This window comes from Zeugodacus cucurbitae, chromosome 2 (genome assembly GCF_028554725.1).
Source record: "Zeugodacus cucurbitae isolate PBARC_wt_2022May chromosome 2, idZeuCucr1.2, whole genome shotgun sequence".
Classification (NCBI taxonomy): domain Eukaryota; kingdom Metazoa; phylum Arthropoda; class Insecta; order Diptera; family Tephritidae; genus Zeugodacus; species Zeugodacus cucurbitae.
In genome coordinates this window covers 82,404,103-82,428,918 of record NC_071667.1, presented here as the reverse complement: position 1 = coordinate 82,428,918, position 24,816 = coordinate 82,404,103, and the positions used below count along the sequence as shown (strand labels likewise).

Below are 24,816 nucleotides of genomic sequence, written 5' to 3'. Positions count from 1 at the left end.
TTAGAAAGTAGTATAATAAGGGTACATATAAAGTTATTTTTTAGATTTTTTTTTCTTAAGAAAAATGAAAACTTTGAAGTTGAGAGATACAACATAAATATTTTTCGGAAGAAAAAAGTCTTGGATTATTGTATTTTAATAAATATTAAAAAAAAAATACCGTTATTATTTGAACACACCTGGTTCGACTTAAAATGTTGAAATAAGCTTACCCCTTATGTGTAGGTCTCCGAATTTCAACATTTCTCTTATTTTAGATTTCAAATTATATGGTAATTCCTTTTTTAGGAATTGAAGCGTATGGAATTTTGGCAAAAGGGACATAAACTGAATACTTTGTATGTAATTAGCGAAAATAATGTTTTGGTAGAATTAATTTAATAACAGAAATGCAAATTTTTGTATGCAGAATTTTGGTTTCCTTAGAAAATTAACTAGAAAACTCTAATATTTTTATATAAAAATACAATAAAATAATAAAAATATATACATAATAAGAAAAAGAAATAAAAATAAAAATAATAATAATAAAATAAATTAAAAAAAATAAAAAATGAAAAAACAAAAAAATAAAATAATAATAAATAAAATGAAATAAAAATAAATAAAAACTAATAATAAAAAAAAAAAAATTAAAAAAAATAAAAAAATTATTAAAAATAAAAATAAAATGGAATAAAAAATAAGTATCCATTATGGAACCCATTAAAACAATTTTATATTTCTTTTCTATTTTTCATAATTATCGAATCATATTATTTTTGAAAGACAAAGACATCATATGAGTAAACACAAACGCTTTCTCCCTTGTTAGTTTTCTCCCCTTTAGTTTCAAATTAGTGTTTTTACATACTTTTTTGTATGTTTCTTTGTTTTTTTTTTCTTAATTTATTAGTTAGCTTTTGCCCTGGTACCTTGTCTTTTCCACTAATGCTGCCGTGTCTTCGGCTAAATTGTTGTTTACCGGTATTAAGAAAGACACATATTTAAAGATTTTTGACAGCAGGTGACAGATTTATGTCTAATTAAAATTGAAAAAAGGAACAACACAAATAAAAAAAAGTGAAAAATAAAAATTTTGTGGATCGCTAGAAGTAGGGTGTGTGCGTGGGTGGGCTGCTTTCAGGCCCTGACACACTTACTAACATACCTTATAGTATATGGAATTTAGAAACTATTTGGGCGTACATATAAATATTCTAGGGGAAATTATAAATATGCTCTAATTAAAGAAGAATGGTGATTGAGGGAATATCGCAAAGGAAATTAAAAGAGAAATTACGTCAAACTAATCAGAAAATTGAAGACATGCCTCTTTTCAGGTATATGTATTATGATTGCTAATTATTTTTGGAAATTTTAGAAATTGGACTTTTAAAATGTTAAGTCGCTATTGAATATAGTATCTGCCTCCATATAAATAACCAATACTAGTATGATTGTCCCCATCTAATTTTTCAATATTTTATTTAACTTCTGAAATAGTGAATGTTTCGTACTGATTACCGTTACTATTAAAGGTTTCTGACTTTTTCGGACCATCGATAAATTTTTGTGAACTATTTCCATACACACATTACTTCAACCTAACCTCACTTATTTTCGGTTAAAACTTCTGTAAGCTTCTCAAAATTTGTGGTATGACTAAATAATATTATAAAAACAAAATCCACTGACCTGATACTAATTTCTGTATTAATTATATGAAAAATTTGCAAGCTGACACTTATCGTTCACAAACAACTAGCGTTTAGTGGTAAAAACCGAACATTAAATTCAAATTTTTTGATGAGCAGCAAGTGGTCGAAGTGGAAAGCAAAGATAAAAAGCTGTGGTCTACATTATATTTTATTTTCAATATGCTTAAATATATCTACACACTGTCTAAAAAGTATACACCCAATTCTCAGGTCACTTAATACAATGCTATTTATACTATTATCGTTAAAAATCGCTTCTGAAAGCTGCTGAAATTTCAACTCCAGTACTGTTGCAAAAATATTTCCAATTTAATCTCAAACTTCCGCATACTTATCGCACGCACTGTACGGGTAAATACAAATTTTTGTGCGTTCATAGCATTACTTTAATGGCAGCGCCGACTGGCCGCCCGGCCGGTCACTTGCTGCCGACTGCTGACAGTGCAACAAACAAAGTTGTAAACTATTGCGCTCAGCTGTCAAATTAGAACTGTCAAGGCAGGCAGCAAATGAAATGCCACTGACAGCAAAGACAGCAAGTGCAGCTGCAACTACAAGTACTCGTAGTATGAACATGAGTGTATGCGAAAAATGCTGGAAGGAGAGCAGATAATATTGCAGCGTGGAGCTTATCGAGAAAAAATTTCTAAATATTTTTCGTTGTTGTTGTTTTCTCAATCGCTCATTGCTAACTCAATTCGTTGCGGCCTATTTGTCTAACAGTGGCAATATTTAACGCGCCACTGTAGTGAGTGGGTGGGTGGTTGAAGAGGAGCAGGAATGAACACAGCAACACACTGGTCTGGCAGTCGGATTGGCAATGTTGCCGATTTGCCCTCAACTTGAATAACAACAAAAACCATACAATAGCGACGACGGCTGCAACCGAACCATTTGACGCGGGCGTTATTGCTGCGAAATGACAGAGATTCTTTACTACAAAGAGGAACAACTGAAAATATTTACGATAAATAAATATTTAACAATAATAGTTTTTGATGCTGACTTTTTATTAGCCACGCACATACATTGTTGCAGATATGAGCCACTACCGGTTGAGGTGTTGAGGTTTCATTAAAATGCTCCGACCACATATGTATACATATACATATGTATCTGTGTGTTTTTGTACACCTTTGTTGCCTCGGCATTGTGTTCGCGCGCTGACAGTGCGCCGTTTAATGGCCGGTGATCGTTCTTTTGGCACAGCGACAGCGACATCGTCGTCAAGCAAAGTGTGACTGTGGGGGCGTTTCAAATGCGCTGGCAAAGGCTGTGTTGAGGGGAGGCACGAAAAAGGTGGGCCACTCGATTTGGATAAACACTTGGCAACTTTTTCAGTAAAATTTTAAGCAAACTTGATTTTTGCTTGATTTTTAGGCAATAATTATTTGCTATTTAAATTCGTTTGGCAGGCGAGTAGCGCGATGTGGTCGCTCAAAGTCTTGCATAGCTATTTTAAGTGTATGAAGTGTCGTGTATTTGACTCTTCACACATTGACTCATGCACTTTGGACACAGTGGTGGCTTTATCAAGTGGTCTCACTCATAATTGAGTGTAAGTGTGTGTTTGTGTGGGTGGTATATCCCATAGAAGGGGTTGCTTAGAAAAATAAATAATTTAAATGTTTATTTTTGTTATTTTTTATAATTTTTTTTTGCTATTGTTTTTTTTACAAATATATTTACTCTTTGTGGCTGTTTTCTCCTAGTAGGGTCAATATTATTTTAATTTTTTTTCGTTTTTTTTTTCATTTTTGCTCATTGATTCATCTCTAAGCTGACTAAACCTGCCACCCACTTATGGTTTCGAGTTATTAAAAAAAAGAACAAAATTAAAAAAAAAATGAAATAATAACAAAAACAAAATAAAACAAGAAATGCCGTACGTTAAAATTTTGTGTTTTTTTGAACATTAAAAATTTCAAATTGGCAGCGGAAATGTGCTGTCATTTTATTAGCATTATTTCGTTTTATTTTATTGAATCAATTACATATCTTGGCGTTTCTAATTTTGTGTGTATTTTACTTCATATGCGCTTTTTTTATAGTCATATGCTTATTAGTGGTTTAATTAAGAGTGAAATCATTTTTATTTCAAAAAGTTTTTAGCTAAACATTTTACAAGCGTTGTTTTAATTATATATGTATGTACATACAAACGGATAAAAATGCACATGCATATTTTAATAACTTTTTTAAAAATTAATTTTATTTTTATAATTTTTTTTATTTTCTTTATTTTTTTTTTTATTTTCTTTTTTTTTATTCTCTTTATTTTTTATTTTCTTTATTTTTTTTCTATTTATTTATTTTAAAAACACCCAGTATAAGCTGCTTAAATGCGCGACCCGCGGACGTCATTTCGTTCATTGTTTCTCAAAATTATCCGCTTTGATCTCTGATTACTCTGGCAATTATCAGCTTATTACTGCAAATAAATACCGAAATCAACATACAAAAATATATAAATACATGCATACATGATTGCTTTAATCGCATATTCCTGTATGCCGGCGATTTGGGACTATTTTGAGTCGATGATGCGGGCGCATTTATGTTTTTTTCTTCACAGCTAATTTGTTGGTTAATTTGTTTAGCTTACAAATCCCATCTAACACGCAACTGTTTGAACACAATCGTCTTTCTTACATTTGAATACTTATGATTGTCTTTATAATCGCTGCATGGAGTTAATCGATTGCATTTATGAGGATATTATTTTTTTAAATATATATCTTTTATATGTATGTATATATATGTATATTCCTTATTTTGTTTTACAAAAATTTTGTGGTCTTAAATTTGATGATGATATTTAATCCGGTGTCATATCTCCGCTGATTTTTTTATATTTATTTCATTTTATTTTATTTTAATTTAATTTATTATATTTTATTTTGGGGGAAAAAATTAATTTTGTTTTATTTCATTTCATTTCATTTAATTTTATTCAATTTTTTTATTTTATTTTATTTTTATTTTTATTTTTTTGTTATTTTTTTTTTTATTTTTATTTTATTTTTATTTTATTTTATTTTATTTTATTTTTATTTTTTTTTTTAATTTATTTTATTTTTATTTTTTTTTATTTATTTTATTTTATTTCATTTTTTTAAATTTATTTTATTTTGGGGAAAAAAATTATTTTATTTCATTTTATTTAATTTAATTTACTTTTATTTTTATTTTTTTTATTTTTTTATTTTTATTTTTTTATATTTTTTTCTTTATTTTTATTTAATTTTATTTTATTTTATTTAATTTTATTTTATTTTAACTTTTTTTAATTCTTCACAAGTTAATCCCACCGTTTTTGCCACACCCTGTACAAGGTATGTGCAACTCGTTGCCGGTGTTTGTTTTCAACAGTTGACACTTTTCTTAAAACAGTTGCCAATAACTTTCACTGCTACTTTGCGATAAACAGAAAGCGGCGCACTTAATCTACTTTAATGCGTGCGCACACGCACACACCTCAGCATACATACCTATTGCTATGTGTGGGTACACCAGTGGTTATGTACGACTTGGCAAATGCGACATTTATGGTCTAAAGTGCATGCTTAAGTGCTAAAAATTAAATAAACCGTTGCGCGTGTAATCAAATCGAACAGGTTGTCTTTGGGGCCAACAACGGGCCATTAGTTCTTACATAAGCTGTGGCAGTTAAAATGTGCGTTATTTATAAATTTAATGAGAACGCGGCACACAATCTAAGTTTTACAGAATTTTTAATATAAAAGTTATAAATTTTTTTTTAAATTCTTTTATTTTAAAATTACTTTAAAATTTATTTATTTTAATTTTTTTTTAATTATGTTTTTTAAATTTATTTAAACATTTATTTATTTTATTTTTTTTTTTAATTTTTTTTTTTATATAAATAAATTCAATATTAATATTATATACCTAAAATCAATAAATAATTGCTAATTATTTTCGATTTATTGCAGGAGGACGCAAATCGTGGCAAACCCAACTGGGAACACTTGTCCGATGATCTGCATGTGTTGATCACTGTGGAGGATACAGAGAATCGTGCCAAAGTCAAATTAGCTCAGGCCGTTGCCGAAGTGCAAAAGCTACTCGTACCGGTAAGTATTAGCTAATAAAACGCTGGTGTGTATTTATAAGCGACTTTAATGAAAAATGTCGCTCTAATTTACTGCCGACATTCTACCCCACAATATATACCCTACACACATACGCGTGGCTACAAATTAAATAATAATAAATATTAAAAAATTAATAACTTCAATAATGTCTTAATAATAAATAATATTTTTAAGCGAAGGAATTGCAAAAGCCGACTGCTACAACAAATTATATGCTTATACCCACAACGTAGCAGTTTGTTTTTGTAATTCACGCTTTTGCGTGCGCGTGCTCTTATTTTCCATAAACTGATTAATCAAAAAGTAATTATATTTGTTTTAAATAAAAAAAATCTCATGTTTACATACAAACATATTTACAAAAAAAAAAAAACAATGCATAACCAAACCCCCCTTAAAACTACAAATAAACCGTACATTTCGAAATTATAATTTTTTTTCTGCTACTGAAAATATCTAATAATTTTCTCTTGTGTATTAAAACAAAAAAAAAAAAATTCACGACTACATTAATGTTTGTACTAACAGCAAGCTGAAGGCGAAGATGAACTTAAAAAACGTCAACTCATGGAATTAGCTATAATTAATGGCACTTATAGGGATACGTCGGCGAAAAATGCCATACCAGGTATGTAACACGAGACTCTCTCCTCTCTTTATTAATCGAAATCGAAATTTTTATTTTTTTTAATTTTATTTTTTTCTTAAATAATTTTGTTTGTTAAAATGAAACATCAATTTTGTATTAACCACTACTGGTACTGATGCCCAACTTTACTTAATTGTAAAAAAAACATAACCGTTAAATAATTATGATTACCATTGCTATCACACCCACTTACCCAAAAAAACACTACAAATATTAATATGATTTAGTTTAAGATTTAGTTGTAATGTGGTAGAATATTCTATATATGAATTTACGTATTTTTTATTTTAAGTAAGGCATTCTAGAATACAGAGATTTCAGTTTTCAAAAAGCTTTTTACGGAAGCTTTGAAGAGATCTGGAAACTATAAAAAACTCATTGCAGTAATGAGGTTCCATTATTTTCAAGTAAAATAAGAAATAATTTTAGTTTTTAAGCAAAAGACAAGTTTGGAATATTAAACGCAAGTTCTGGAAATAATCTTAATCTTAACCTATGCTCTTAGTGTAGCGAAGCACGAGTCATTGATGAGAGCGAAAGGAGCACATAAGTGAAGAGAATTAGCACAGCTAAAAGTGGGAAAAAAAAATTAAATAAAAAAATTAATGAAAAAAAAATTAAAAATAATAAAAAAATTAATGAAAAAAAAAAATTAAAAAAAATTAAAAAAAAAAAAATTAAAAAAAAATCAAAAAAATTTAAAAAAATTAAAAAATTAAAAATTACAAAATAATAAAAAAATAAAAAATAATTTAAATATTTTTTTTTTATATTTAATTTGAAATTTTCCTGTATATTTTACTGCTTCGCTCTTAGGTCACTATTTACACAACCTAAAAATTTGAAAATTTAAACGAAGTTTGAGGTTAAAATCGTACTAGTGCAGTATATTTCAAAATAGTTGCAATAAGAACTACTTAAATTAATTATTTAAAAATTTCAATATTTTTTTATAGCAATTAAGTAACTTAATTTCAACTAAGCTATTAGTAATCTAGTTATAATTTCTTTATATAGTTTTCAGTTTATTTTTACTCTCCACTCACCAACCCACTCTTCTCTCTTTCATTACATAGCCTGCGAGGAGGAATGGCGTCGTGTGATTGCTGCATCTGAGAGCCGCCTCTTGGCGCCAGCATTGCCCGGTTTAGCACCACAGATACGCGCACCACAGGCCACCACACTGGGCGCACCCTTGATACTCTCACAACGCATGACCGTGCCGACCACAGCGGCGAGCATACTGTCCGGCCAAGCTGCGCCCGCCGCCTTCGAGAATCCCGCACACGGCATGATTTTCACACCGTACGGCGATTATGCGAATTACGCTGCACTTGCTGCCGGCAATCCCTTGCTGACGGAATACACAGATCATAGCGGTGGGTTGTTTGCTAGATAAACATTTTACACAACTACTACATACTATATATCTCTATATAACTTATACTCTACTATAAACGTATAATGAATTAATTGATTAATTAATTATTTACTTCATTCATTGATGATTAATCGCAATTTGCAATTATTTTTATTACGTTGTTTTTGTTTTTTTTTTTTTGTTATTATCGTTATATATTATTTAATTTAATTTTCGTATGATTTTAAAAGCAGATTTTTGTGCGTTTTTGTGTCTCTGCTGTGGGAACGAAAACACAAAAATATTTATTTATTAGTCGTACTAGAACAAAAAAACAACAACAAAAACATGAAATCATATATAATACTTACTTAAAAAAAAAAAACAAAAACATTAACAACAAACAATTTAGATTTAATACAAAAACAAAAAAACTTTCGTGGTTAAGTTGCCGTAGTGTTTCGTTAAGTAATCAAACAACTTTACTTGGTTAATCTTAATTAATAATATAGCCAAAGTATAATCTAGGCTTTCTTTTTGTGAAATTGCGCGCAAAATAATATCACATCAGTAAATTTACCAAAATACATACAACTACCATATACCATACATAACATACATATATTCACACTATCAACAACAACAACAACATACAGCACACATCTCTGCAAAAGCTACTTAATTAACTCAATTAAGCAAGATTAATTCACTCGGGAGTGTAAGCAGTTAGCATTTAGTTGTAATTTGTAGCGTTTTAAGGCTCTCGGAAGTGTAGAAAAGGTCTGCAGATCTGTAAGAACCAGTGATCAATTACATACAAATACAGTTTGAAGCAGTGAAAAACAGTTAAGGGTTGCCATGTATGCAGTTATATATGAGTAATGTTATTTAATAAAGAATTAAATGAAAAGTTAGGTTAGGCGATTATCAGCTAGCGCAAAAAGAATTGTACATAACGGTATATTTCGAGATAAATGTGTGTTTTTTCAAACATCTCCAGTGCACTCAAATAGTTTTAAAACCTTTTTGAAATTTTTATTCCTTAAAAATTATTTGTTAAATCTCGTTTTGCCTGCATTTATACACTTGAAGTGCCGTTATACACATTTACAAAAATGCATGTTATGTTTTTGGTTGTTAAATATTTTTTATTGTTGTTTTTTTTTTTATTTAAATATTTTTTTTACTTATTTTGTAAATATTTTTGTTAAAAATATTTTTTTAAGACAGTTAAACATTGCAACTGTACAGTTATATATTTATACAAGTGCCATTCAGCAGAAACAAAGTTTTAATGCAACTCTGTAATTACATGGAGAATATTTTAGTATAGCAACAGCTACAATTTAGCTTTCATTCTACATTTACCGTTATTTCATGATATTTCGAGAAATTTTCACAGTTAGTTTATTGTAAATATAACTGTTAACTACTGTTATTTTATAATATTTCAAGGAATTTTACTTACTGTAAATATAACTGTTTACTGCAGAGTTTGAGGTTAGCGTACATATCAGTATCTTTCTCAACGAACAGAGTTGCAACTGTTCAAATACCGAGTTCTCAATCAGCAGTTTGTTTATATTGATTGTATATCTCTGCGTATGCTTTTCAAGTATTTTTAACAATAATCTTAAAAAAAAAAAAGAATTAACCAACGCAATAACAACAACAAGTACATAGACAAAAAATAACCAAAAAATTCATGCAAATCATCTGCTTTTGTACTACTAAACCCAAAAAATAAATATGAAATTTTAAAGCTTTCCAACTTACGCCAATAATTTACGCATTATTTAAACAACAACAACAATAAAAATGCTAATCCGTATTAAACTTATATTTTTTTGCTAATTTTTTTATCTTACTAAATTTAATTTTTATTTGTTAAAGATCATGTGTATGAATTTACATAATTTTTTGTATCAATTGCCATAATAATTTGTTTTTATATATTTCCTTCTTTTTTTCTACATATAAACAAAACAAATATGACCAACAACGACCGTACATACATACATATGTACATATGTATATGTAACCACTATGATGTTCAAACGAATATTGAAACAAATGTGTACAAATTTGTTGTTGGCAAAAAATGCAGTTGGTCGATATTTGCATGCCGGCTCCGTCTTTTGAACGTTTTATCACCAACCAAGCCCTTTTTATTAAAAATCTATAATTTATTTGTAAACGGTGTGTACTGCAGCAATTGAGCGCGCTCAGCAAGCAGCGCGCAGCAGATAAGATTTGTTGAAACAATCAAAATAGGTTTAGTGAATTTTTGTAAATTTTAGTATTGTTGCTAAATGCTGAAAAACAACAACAAAACGTAAATATAAAATATAAAAGAAAATATTGCAGAATGAAATGAAGCAGACAGTAGTAGATACTGTGCTTTGTTGTTATAAATATTTGTTAAGTAAGCGAGGAAACAGCACATTCAACGCGAAGTTAATATATAATAAACACACACATAAATATATATAAATATATAATTTAATTAATTTACACTCAAAATAATGCAAAGTGATAAGCGAGTTTATTTAGAGAAAAAAAACCTAGCAGAGTTTTAGGCGCATGCGCACATGAAAAAAATCATCCACAACTCAAATACTCAAAATACAACAATAATCAGTTACAAAAATAAACAAATGATAGCAATATAACCGTTAAAAAAATAGTTTTTGGTATCGTATATGCAATTCGGCTGGAAAAAAAATTACAACAAATATTTTCAAAAAAAAAAAAATTCAACAAAAATTAATTAAAAGCTAATAAGTGATTTTTAATTAACCACAAGCCAGCAATATTATTATAAATATTTTTTAAGTTAGCCATAGGTTATAGAGATTTACTAGCAGTTAGTTGTTTTGAAATTATATTTTCTAGGGCTTTTTGGGATTCTGTGAAACATCTTCTTAATAACCAGAAAATATATAATGAGTATATTCTAGTTACGCGAAAAATTATATTAAGCTCTTATTTGTTTAATCTTCAACTATATAACTTAAATAAGCTTTTTATGCAAGCTTTGCAAAAGCTTCACTTTTCGAATTTGTCTACTAGGTATTTTAACTCTTATAAATATTTTATCATATATGCAATATATATTCTAAACTAACGGGACTTTACTTTTTCTTATCAACTTTTCACTTACTTATTTTTCCTTTTCCTTTTCTATTTTATTTTCATTTATACTTATTTTTTTATGGTATTTCACTTGGAAATGACATTGTTGCCAATTGTTTGATAAAACAGTTGAAAAATGAAAGCTCTTTGGCACCGCCACGCACTTTTTTCACTATCCATACTTTATTTACATATTATTTTAATTACTTTTCTACCATTTTTTGATTTTTTTTTATTATTTCTTAACACAACAATTTCTATCTCTCAAAACTGTGAATTATAACGAGTTCTTGATAGATTTTACGTATTTGTTTCTTTCTTGTAGCTCTACATTATCTACGCGATTATACCTTCTCCCCGTCACATTTTTCCACATAGTGCCATTCATTGTCTTAAATCTTTTAACGAACAAAAGAAAAGGCATAGAGATAAGCCATGTTTATCTCATTGTATTGGAATGTTAAATGCTAATATTTACTATACTACACAGTAATATATATACGTGTATATTACTATATTCATAAGAGCTTTCACATTTATTAATTAGATATTAAGCTTTGAGCTTACAATATGGCGTTGAATCGCAATGGTGCTAAAAATTATTGTTATTAAAATTGTTAAGTAGCTTTCGCAAAAAAAAATCAGAAGCTTTTTAAAGAGATTCGACAAGCTTTCAATTTACTGATTTCGTTGAGCTTTCATAAGTGTATGTAGCTTTTTATTAATCTTAATTTGTCGTTTTGAAGGATGACACAATTTATTGGTTTTACAGCTGCGAAATTATTACAGTTAGTTCGTTTATATTTAAGTATGTATATTTTATATATTTCTATGTAAATAAGTATGTACACAAACCATTTTATTTATTATTGCCTACAAAAGCCATAAAATAGTTTTACTCATCAGAATTAAACTGTATAAATCGTTTACAGCTCACCGATATCCGTCCAAATAATTAAGTTGCCTAGTCAAAGTTAATTACAGCACAAAGCAATATAAGTAACGGTTGAAATATATACGTTTAACAGTTGTTATTATGGCTGGTTAAAAGTAAAAATTCATAAGCTTTCATTTTGCAATAGTATTATTAGGATTGTGCTCGAAAGCTTTAGCGAGCTTTCGCTGGCCATTTTGAATAGTCGTGTTGACAGTTTGTGACGCTCGTTCAATGTACGCATATTATTTTAGAGTACTGTAAACGTATTTTAAGTTTTCGTTCCGGTTTTGTTTTTATTTTTTGTTTTTCAGTACACAATTTTTTTAAAAAAACTTTTTTAATTTTTTTTATACTTTTTTAAAGCTTTCATTTAAATTTTTTTTAAGTTTTATTTTAATTTTGTTGTAAAGCTTTATTTTAATTTTTTTTTAAGTTTTTTATTTCTTTTAAATTAAAAAAATATCTTTTTTATTTAAATTTTTTTTTATTTTTTTTTTCAATTAAAAAAATATTTTTGCTTTTATTTAAATTTTTTTTAGTTTTTTTATTATTTTTTTAATTGTTTATTTTTTAAATTTATTTTTAATTAATTTATTTTTTATTAATTTATATTTTATTAATTCTTTTTTTAATTAATTTTTAATTTTTTTTTTAATAATTTTTTAATTTGTTTTAAATAATTTTTTTAATTTGTTTTTTGTAAGTTTGCTTAGTAGAAATCTATAAAGAGTTATCTAGGTGTTAAAGTTATTGCTAAGTTATATAAATTAAGCACTCATTTGTAGCTTTTAAGCACGGTCAATTAGAAATCACTTATTGGTTGAATTAAAAAAAAAATTCAATTGTCACGTAAACACATACAACACACAAACAGCGCATATACGATTCATTCCAAAGAATATTAAAATATATAAATATATATATATTTAAAAATATATATATATGTATATTCTCTACAACACATTACAGAATGGCTGCTGCAGTCTTTATTAGAAATCCTGTGCGTTTCATAGCAGCAGCAGCAGCAAACAAAAGTGAGATTCAACTCCCAAAAACTGGGGAGCAAACCAAGTGTATTCTTTTTAGTTTTTTTTGACAAACTCGAAAGCCTTAGAACCAACCAGCGTAAGCATAAAGAGCCCAGTGAATATGCAAATATTTTTAATTTTTTTTTACAAGCAAGAATTGCAGCTTACGCTTTCACACTCATTGCAATATGTAGTTTTGTATGAAAAATGGTAGTATTTTTACATTGTTTCCTTGTCTGCAAAGCGATTATTTTTTGTTTAACTATAGAATTTATTTTGTTATTGAATATTTATGTAGTGCACAAATAAATTGTATATTTTTACGTTTAACAGAATTTATATTTTCTATTTAAATATATAAAGTATATATTATAAACATACATGCATATATGTATCGATTTATATACATACATACATACATATGTAGAGTAATTACGTTATGAACAAAAACAAATTATGAATTTATACTATAAACTATAAATAATGCCCTTACTTATTAATCTAACTATGTGTATATCGAATATATTCTAGTAGGCGCTATTAAACAGCAGAGACGTTTGGCTAGCAGAGAGCATCCATATCAGAGGGCTGCGGCTGCGGTCGGTGTCACAGCCAAGCCAGGCTTTATTGAGATACAGTAAATCAAAAAGTAACGGTTAAGAACTTAAAAGCATTAGCGCGAGAAAAGTAAACTTAAATTCAAATCAAAAGCTCGAAAACGAAAGGAGTGAAATTACAACAAAAAAAAGTTAATGTTAAAAAGTTAAAGTTTATTATATAAAACATATATAATTGCGTTGCATGTATACATACAGCAATACTACATAAATTTTATGTAACACTCGTAATGTATGTATGCAAGCCAGCGGCTCCATTAAACAAATTTCGTTTATTTAATTTTTATTTTTTTATATTTTTTAAAATTTTGTTTTTATTAGTTTCTTCTTTTTATAAGCAATTAAAGTAATCTCGTTTTTATACATAATTAACTCTATTGTTTGTAAAAAAAAGTTGCAAATAAATTTTATAGAATGATTTCGAAATATTATATATCGATTTTATATATAAGTATAAATTTCGATTAAATTTGCATTTTTTTTCAAACATTTTTTTGAAATAAAAATAATTAAAATGTTTAAATTACTTACAAAAAATAAATTTCAATTTTTCCAATTGCCTGCGCGAAGCTGTGACCGGAACGACTGCGTATAGCCCACGAAATGTTAAGTAACTGGGCTGAATATTGAAAAATTTTAAACATACAAACACACACTTACTCCAAAAATCCAAAACTCGAAAAAAAGCAAACGTACGCCTCTGAATTCCGCAAAAAAAGCGCAAAAAGCTGTGTGAAATGAATTATTGCGTTTAACTCAAATTGAATGATTTGCCCAGTTTTACAGCTCGAACAGGTTAGTTTGTGTTCTACGATTTCTCCTACCCTTTCTTATATTATTTTTTACGCAAAATAATACACATACAAAGTTCTCGTTTTTTTTATCAACGCAATGATGAGGAGGTAATGAGAGAAAGCGTGCGAGTTGTAATTAATGCAATTTAATTTAATTACGTCTGATAAAATCTAAATTTGTTTCATTGCAGACAATTAATGAATAATTTTGTGCGGATTTATATAATTATTTATTAATTAATTTTTATTTGTTTTTTTTTGCTGCAGTTTTTAATGCAATTAAATACAATATTATTATTTTTAATTGAATTAAACATATTTTTGTGCTTAAATTCAATTAAATAACGATTTAAATCGGTTCATTTAAAGAATTCAATTAATGTTCACCCACAATGTCTGCAGCTTTCAAAAAAGCTCTAAACAAGCTCTACAAAAAGTGTTTAAAATATTTTTTGTGCTTAAATTCAATTAAATTACAACTTAAATTTGTTTTTTAAATGTATTTTTCTAAATTGCACCCGCAATGTATGAAACTTTGATCAAAAGCTCCTCCAAAAAGCTCTTGCTACTCTCGCATTACCTCTTCTAGCGTACACTCCTCGTTCTCACACGCAGCAACAAGTTTTTTGTTCGCCTAAAAAAGTTGTTGTTGCGCATATTTCTTCAAAGTTGTGTTTTTGTTGTACGTATATGAAAACTTTTCGCAAAGTCTAGTATTTTATATTGAAAAAGCGTAATAATAAGGAGCGCTGAAACCGAAAATGCGTAAAAATGGTTAAATTGTTTGTATGTTGACTTGTGCCTTTGTGACGTGTCGAGAGATTTTCGCCATACATATATAGATTTAAACGTAAGGTAAGAGAGTTACATTTAGGGAGCATACTATATAATAAAGAAAGTATATATATATTATTAAAAAGCATTATAAATGAAAATTACATATAGAGACGTCTGCAAGTGTCGGTTACAACAAACACACACACAGTGTACTGTATTGTGTGAGAGGCGCATTATTTAGGCGCAGACGTGTGGCTCATTCTTTAGTTTGTACCTTAAAAATTGTTTTCATTTTATATACATACATACATATATATATATATATATATATATATATTTTATACATGTGTTTTTTTAGTGCATTCTAGTATGTTGTACGAGCAAATTTTCTTTAGCTTTAAGCGATTTTGTATTTATAGTCATATGAAAAAAAAAGTATTTCAATTCAAATTTGTCTGCAATAGCGTTAATAACAAATCAAGCAATATATTTGTAAAAATAAACTTAAAAAGCTCAGCATTTTTAAGCACAAATGCAACCGTTTGTTATAAGAAAAGCAAAGCAGAAAATTTAATTTTATTGAAATTTTGTTATCGAAACTACAGTCTATTTATTAGTTTATGCTTTATATACCATACAATTGTTTTTATTTTTTTCTCTACATATTTTCCACATTGTGTAACAAAGCAAAAGCTACAACTCATTTCAAATGTGTATTAAGTCTATAATTATTACCTTTATAAATTATATATATACATATATATTTTTATCGCAAATTTTGTACACAATTTTCAAATGCATAAAACAAACAAATAAAAATCAATAATTTAGTTGAATTGCAAAACAAAAAAATGAAAAGTTTTTTTCACTCAGCGAAACCGAAGAATCTTTCAATATTAATAATTAAACTCTTTGCGTTAAAAAAAAAAAAAACTTTTACTAAAAACACACACATACCAGAAATTTAAATTTAATATTGTACATTAACAAGCGAAGAAAGAAAAATTATATCATAGTAGCTCAACAATCATACATTACTAATACAAAAACAACTAATTGTCATATTATATACTTTAATATAATAATAAACAAAATACTGATATAACTAGTATGTAGTCTATGTACTAAATTAGGCTGTAAATTACACAAATATTAACATTGTAACCATACTCGACAGCTAGAGTTAGTACATTAAATTAGAGCATATCTACTAAACCAATGATCATCAACAGAGTGCACCGCTAACAACCTCTATCGCACTGTGTCATTTTGAAACTATTGAAAGTTACGAAAGATTTTTAGGACTCTCCATACAGCGCTGGACTTTCCATTGCAATTGGTCGCCTTATCACACACACTCATACTGTATGGTCACAAGCTACCTGCCGCGTGGTAAAGAAAGAAAAAATAAAACAACAACTATTGCATCCACTTCTACTCCCCCTCGCGCTCAGCGCTCACCTATTAACCACACTCGTATGAAATATTACATAATAATAAATCTGAGTTATTAGTTATCAAATCAAATTGTTTCATGTCGTTAACACTTAGCGCTAAGCACGTACTCGTATGTATTTATATGTACAAATAATGCCTTAAACGTTTATACTACAAACATATATGTATATGTAACGGTAATGATATGATTAGTTTAATGAATTATTAACTTTTCTGCCAAATCTATGTGGTTGCGGTATTTATGCTAGTAAACCTATATATATATAACGAAATCGAAAATAAATAATATATTTGTATTAAATATCTATATATACTTTAACATTGACTAATCTATGCGATAATAATTCGCTTTAGTAATAATCTCAACTATATATATATATGTACTTTGTTAATTTGTAAGCTTGACTTGTATGAGTCCCTGTTTTTTTTTTGTTTAATCTGCCACCCTCGTACTACATACGCAGAATACTCTCCACATATGCATAATATATTTATTGCCTTTTCTGCTTCTCTAAAATAGTTTATTGACTTGTAATGACTTGCTTGTGAGAAGTTATCGAAGCAGAAAATACAACTCTAAGCACACATTTAACGTCACATTTATATCCTCATACAACTAAATCGTACTCACATACATACATACATTTGCACTTGATGGCACCCGAATCGGTGAAGAAATGGAACGAAATTAACATTAATCTCTTTATAAGACCACACATCGTTAGAAATTGACATCCATACACACATATGTACAGGAATACATAAGTTTAGATTAAAAATTAAAAAAATTTTGTTTAAAAAAATGTATGTACTTTAAAATGTGTAAAATATTGTGTAAAAGTTGTAAAAAATATAGAAAAAAATGTTTTCATGAAAAAAATAATATTTGAATATTTTTTACTATATTTTTACTTCTTTTTTTTGAACTAAAAAAATTGCAAAAAGCAAAAAAAAGCATCGTCGAAGTTTAGAAGGTTTCCATAAATTTTTCTATTTTTTTTTAATTTAATTTTATTCTTAATTTATTTTTTAATTTTTATTTGATTGAATTGTTTAAAAAATGTATTGTTTTTAAAATTAAAATTTTATTTGTTATGGGATACCACTTATTTTGTTTTTGTAGTTATAATTGAAAATTGATTTGCAATATATTTTATTTAAAAAAGTAATATTTCTTATTAAATTTTTTTTTATTTTTTTTTAAAGGTCATTTTTTATTTTGTTAAGAAAATTATTATTTTTATTTTTTTTGTGAAAAATATTTATTTTTTAATATTTTATTTATTTTAAAAACGTTGTACACCCATTTAGAGTTCAATAAAATCAGAACAAAATAGTTTAACTTGTCAAAATGTTTTTATTTAATAATATAAAATATATTTAATTAAAATATTAAATGCGAAAAAAGAACATTTAAAAATAATTATGTAGTATCTTAAATGTAAAAATGAACAAACGATAATTTTTTTTACAAACACAATATTTTTATTAATATTTTTAAATATTTTTATTAATTTATTTTTTATTAAATTTATATTATTTTTAATATATTTATTTCCATTTCCATTCAATCTATTACATTAAAACTTAAAAAATTTTGTATTCCAAAATGTCACACCTGTGTGTATGTATGTCTTGCACTTGTTCTACGATTACATGTCACTCAACACCTATTGTGCTAAATGGTTAAAAATTAATTATTATAACTCAACCAATACTATAATCTGCGCTAACAACAACATCAATGAATGTGCACCACATTTGACTATGAAAATGTTACTCATACGCAGTGGTCGCTAGCAAGGGGGACTATGCGTTCATTAGTATTTAATATATATGTATATGCAAGGAGACGCTCATAACTACTTATTTATATAAATATATACATATATATCTATATATAAAGTATACTATAAATATTATTGCTAAACAGAAAACAAAAACAAAAAAATAAATGAGACTAACCAAAGGCCAAGTTAACTAAAACAATTTAAACTTTCATGTTTTGTAAATTACTATTAATTCTCTCTTTGAACTTACTACGCATCGAGTAAAATATATATAATATATATCTATAGTAAATTAATCAAAACAAGAAATTAGTAAAAAAAAACTATTTAATTTTAATACGTATAAATAACTTTTACCCTACAACAAAAAAAAAGCAAAGCAAAGCAATGCAAGCTGTGCACCAAAAAATAGACACAGCAGTAATGATAATAATTTGGAATATAAACCACTTAAGTACCTCTATATGTAATCAAAGCGAACACACTAATCGAAGAAATATGAATGTTAGTTTTAAATTAATACAAATTTTCATCTTGTATCTACACACACACACACACACACACACACACACATCCATGCATATATTACTGTAACTCATGTTGCGCACACAAAACAACAAAAAAATATTAATAATCAATAAAACAGGTGTGTGAATTGTAATTACTTAATGTTTAATTGACATGTCATCAGTGTCGCAATCGAAACATTGAAGTGTGCATAACTACTCTCACTAAATGTATACATACATATTAAACAAAAAAAAAAAAAAAATACAAAAAATATTCACAGTTAACTTGATGAATTACACGACTGTGTGTAATTAATTGATATGCGGCAGTTAAGCATTAGATAATTACAGTTCATCAACGCCGACACATTAGTGTACACAAACACACACACACATCAACAACATACATTTGTACATATTAATAATGCAAGAAAAAGCATTTGTAAGTGCATTTAAGTGCGTTCGAACATTAACATAAACACGAAAAAAGTTTAGTGGCAAATTTCCTTCCGCATTCACCGAGCAGTTGTGAGCTTTAAGTGTAAAGTTTTTGAGCATAAATTGAATAAAAATTTAATTTTTGCATTTTAGGTGTTAGCTAAGTTCGAAAAACGCTTATCAAACTCAATCAGTCATGAATGGATATTCTTCATTAGCACTTAAGTGTGAAATGTCTGTCAAAAATCTATCATAGGCAAAAGTTTAATCGAAATTACCATTACAAGGCAATAAATGAAGACAATATTAAAAAAAAGATTTAAAAAATTAAACTAAATAATATAAATTAATTATTAAATAAAAAAATTGGAAAAATTAATAAAAGTAAGATTTGTTTTAAATATATTAAAAAAAAATAAAAAAAATATATATTAAAAAAATTAAAATAAAAATTAATTTTATTATAAAAAAAAACAACAACAACTATTCTTTTTGTTGTTTCATTGCCTATCAACTTTTCAACAATTCTATATTTATGTTATAGGTTTCTTTATTCTATTCAAGATAGTAAATACACTTTCAATATCACACCTACTTATGCAAATAATCATGCATAAGCTCATATATTTACTTAATATATAAATTTATGCATGTCATCAGCGACGTTTGAGAGCAATAACCGAATTACTTAAATATTTACAAAATACAGCAAAGTAAAATTTGTTGCCAGAAATGCAAATTTAAAGAACGGAAATTAAGCAATAATTTTTCTTGAAGAGCATATGTGATTCATATTATATATTAAATGCAATGAAGATCTACTTCTTAAATATGTAAAGATCTAAATATTAGTATTTAATATTTTTCACCATATGACTCGGTTATATGCCACTTTCCTTCCTGACGAACGCACTTCAATGTATTTACTTTGCCCAAAACTCACACCGATACACATCACCACTTTAACACAACAAACATGCCAATTACTTATTTGTATTAATAACACTTTGAAAATTGTATTATGTAATTTATAAATAATATTTACTAACAATAACCACTAAAAATTCTTCTTGTTTTTTCTCTTCTACTTTTTTTTTATTTACATGCTAACCCATCCGGTGCCATGGTAGACGAAAATAACCCATTTAGACGCGATTGATTGATTGATTAACTCGTTGCTAGCGCACACACACACCTTCACAACTACTACCAACTATTAATAACTAAAATTAAAAAAATATATATAACAATTAGTGGAGTTTAAAAAATTGAGTTGTCTTTCTCGCTCAACAGTTGGCTGAGAGCACAGCACACAAAAAAATTTGCTATTGAACGCAAGCCATAAAAAAAGAAAAAAGCGAAGCAATATAATAAAATTAATAATACAATAACAATATTAAATAATATTGAATGATACAAAACATGCCATATGAAGCAATTATAACAAAAGCGGTGGAAAAAGCGATGTAATTAGAGCAAAAAAAAAAAAATGAAGGCAGCAACAAAGCAATGTGTGTTCACTTGTGGTGACCAAGCAGTCAACTTGTTGTTATAGCGGCCGGCAAGGAAATGCGCGACAAACTAATAGCAACTGAGATTGTCATTTTTTCAAACACGCTTAACATGCTGCAACACAAAGCAAGTAGCTTGAAATCAAGTGGTTGAAAAAAAAGAAAAACAAGAAAACAACAACTACAACAATAAATAATATCAAATAATAACAGCTACAACAAACTAATCTTATAAGAAACGCGCTGACATAATAATCTACTATTACGAGTATTTGCTAACACAACATCAACGTCATCACCACAACTCCACCAACCGCCACATACCGCACTTGCTATCACCTATGTATATCCTACTTACCACCAACACCAATTTAGTTAGTGACATAGTCTATGCATGGCACGTGCATATGTAGATTCTATATACATACAAACAAACCATACATACATATATATATTTACCAACAACGCTGTTTACAACGATGGCTACTATAGTGTATAGTGTATACCTCACCTTCGTTTAGCTAACAACTGTTTATACAATACAACAACAGCGCCACAATTCTACATCCCCACCTATGATTACATACGCCTGCCACATAACAGCCACATAATGCACGCGAATATTGGCAGAAAATATTCGAGCGCTTCATCGTCGGTGTCCAACACCACATCGGCATCCTCGTCGTTTATGCCGGTGGGTTGAATTCGTGTTAATGAGGAGCGTGTGCGAGTGTCAGCCGGTGATGTGTGGCGCAGCAAGCAAGCAAGCAATCAGTCAACTGAACAAACAGTCAATTAAGCCACCTAATATCATGTGTCTGCGTTGGCTTTCACCACACACACACAGAGAGACACGAGCGAGGAATACCTTTGAGGGACGTAATTGGTAGCGGCATAACTGAATTTGCAATGTAACAAACCGGAATTAAATGTATGTAGAAATGCGAAATTTCATTAAACTAACTCATTTTGCATTATTCACCTTTTTCCTACCAACTCTTTGCAGTGTACTCACCATGTGGTCGCTCATACAAATATATACACTACTCGCAACCGATTTTGGACAGTTGATTTCTGATGCTGCATCTAAAGCTGCGTTTGCCGCGAATTTCAGTTATTGTACCGTATATAACAGTACAATACCGTTTAGAATTTACAACAAACAGTCAAACTTAGACAAAAAGCTATTTTTTTTAATTTTAAAGCCTTATCGTGAACATGTAGATTCTTTAAAGTTCGAATTAACCGCAAACAACTGTATTTTACATAACAGAAACTTAAAAAGTGCCACCCTGTATTATTGTAGGGTATTGTATCGTATTGAAGGTGTAAATACAAATCATTGTGAGCCATAACTTTCACTATAACAAATCTAAGCTGCGAACAAAAATAAAGTACTGCTCAAATCAAGTCTCATGCGAATCTCAAAAATTTCATTTCTAAAAGAATCTTAAATTTACAGCCTTTTCTATATACTTTTCTAGCAAAACAAAATTAATTTTTAAGTAAAGCTTTTTATGGCAAAGCATTGTTTAAGTGTAAACAAATATTATTTAAAATAATTATTGATAAACAACAGCTGTAAAATGCAACAAAAACAAAAGAGATAAAAAGAGAAAGGATATATGCATATTATAGTCATTCTAGCCAATCAAGTTACAACACATTTTATAAACAAAAAAAACAGTTTTTAAGCAGAAAATTGCTTAATCGAAAAGCTTTTAAAAGCAATTTTATATATAACTAACTAGTTTAACGAGAAATCAAATTTTTTTATGAAACTAAAAAATACTATGGACAACTACAACCAGCAAAAACAAAAAAAAAAAAAAGCGTTCATATCAAACAAGAAAAGAAGCCATATTTAGTTTGTATAAGAGCATAAATTAATTGTAGGCATAATTTATTTACAATTAACAGTTAAATATTATTATATTCTTTTGCAACTATAATTAATGATGTTATGCTTAATAATAATCACCAATCAATCACTAAACGCACACAACTACATTAAATACATTTTTTTAATTTTAATTAAATTAGTAAGCATAAAAACAAACGTTGCAGTTAAACTTATAATGAATGAAATTAACCGTAAAGGTTTTCAAGAGAAAAACAGAAAAAAAAAATATTTAAAAAAAAATTATGTAAAGCGAAGAAAAAAATAATGCAGCGCAAATTATGCTGATTATGTGGCCAAACTGAAGTTTTTGCTTCGGATTTCATTTATAAATTTATTTATAATACAAATTACTAATAAAAAGTTTGTAAAAAATATTGCTAATTTTAAAATGTTGTATGTTAAAAAAAAACAGTGTGTTTTTTGTAGTAAACATTACAGCAAAATTTAATTAATTAAATATTATTAAATAAATTAATAATTAATAAATATGCTAAGCATAATTATGGAAGCCATGCAGTTTATAATTCACTTCACAGTTGTGTTTTTGTTTGTTTTTTTTTTGTTTTTTTTTTTTTTTTTGTTTTTTTTTTTTTTGCTATAAAGCATGCTTTTGGGATTACGACATTTGGAATAATTGCAATTTAAAAAATTTTAAATAAAATTTAAATATAAATTTGAAATTTAAAAAGTATTTTGAAACACTTTACCACTTTCATAATATTATAACCACACTTTTAAGCAAAAATTTAATAACAGTTATCTACCAATTGCTTTTAAAAGCAACCACGTTTTACTTATTGCCTTAAAATACCATTAATAATTACAGAAAATTAATTTTTGAAATCAGCAGTGTGTTTTCTTCAAACATTTTCATACAAATTATGCACTTATTTGACGTACACTTGCTATGAAAGCTCTAAAGTAATTTGAATTTACATGCAATCACTCAGCGTTATGCAGAAATTGGCAAAATTACGATACCTCGATTTACTCTAGAGTATATGCTTGTGAAATTGCAATTATTTCATTTGATGTAACCACAAACGTGTGTCCTAAAAGCATGCCACAGCTCTTCTAAAGTCCCGCAAGCAGCCAGCAAGCGACTGCACAAATTACAGTAAATTAACGGAATTTTTCAAGCTGCAGCCATTGCATGTGTAATTGCGAACTTATTAATTAGCGAGTAAATGCGAATCGATTGTGCCTTTGAATAAATACATATATAGTATATTTATGCAACATACATATGAATATGTTGAGAAACATACCTATATTATATAAATGTACGAGAGCAGAGCAGCACTCAAAGCTGATATCATAACTTTGCAAGCAATTAAAATGCAAAAATACATACAGACATATAGTAGCAATGTTAATTTACTTTAGAAAATCTTCCGTCTAAATGCAGCGCGCCCGCAAATATCATGAATTTTTTGCTTTAATTATTGTGAAGAAAAAACATTTTATTGTATAACAACTAATGCAGATTACAATAAAAATAAAAAAAAATATTTTATATATAAAATATAATAGTTAATCGTATGCGTAAATCGTTTGCTATTGGCCACACACACACACAAATGTTTTTTTTTTTTCAATTAGCTGTAATTTAATGGAAATTATTAAACTGTAGTGTGCGAGAGCTAAAAAGCATTGTAATTAAACAAATAATGATAATACTATTATTAATTAAATATACTCAAGCAAGTGCAATTAAACTATAATATTAATACAATTTATAATGTAATAAGCGTAAACAAAATTACTTAAAAAGCATAAAAATGCTACAAAAAATATGAAAAAAAATTCTAAAAAAAAAATAAATAAAAAATTAAAAAAAGAAGGTTTTTTTTTGCATTAAAACTAAAACTTTACATTTACAATTTGATTACTTTTTGTGAAGTGTAAATAATTTTGTAGGTTATAAGTAATGAAAATGAAATAATAATAATCCCTCCTCCCTTATCATTATTAGCGGTAAGTCATTGCGTTTTTCATTTGAAAATAAATCAAATAATTTTTATTGTAATATAATACATACAAACACGCATACGTTTACGTCCACATTTAAATGAAAAAATTAAAAAACTAA

The 24,816-nt window shown here is 27.5% G+C and overlaps 1 protein-coding gene across 5 annotated transcripts in view; it reads left to right on the top strand.

Moving 5' to 3' along the window:
- Positions 1-24,418, top strand: part of LOC105219905 (protein held out wings) — a 92,640-nt gene extending 68,222 nt beyond the window's left edge. The window contains exons 5-9 of one of the 5 annotated variants that reach the window (XM_054227996.1): positions 5,657-5,797; positions 6,347-6,446; positions 7,544-7,846; positions 21,343-21,752; positions 21,828-24,418. In XM_054227996.1, the coding sequence (XP_054083971.1) occupies positions 5,657-5,797; positions 6,347-6,446; positions 7,544-7,846; positions 21,343-21,524 (726 nt within the window). In that variant the 3' untranslated portion in view covers positions 21,525-21,752; positions 21,828-24,418. Of the gene's footprint in view, positions 1-5,656; positions 5,798-6,346; positions 6,447-7,543; positions 7,847-9,934; positions 10,783-13,458; positions 14,340-20,440; positions 20,964-21,342; positions 21,753-21,827 lie in introns of those variants that run through there. The other 4 variants (XM_011196265.3, XM_029045900.2, XM_054228015.1 and 1 more) reach the window with 4 other exon arrangements.
- The last annotated feature ends 398 nt before the right edge of the window (positions 24,419-24,816 follow it).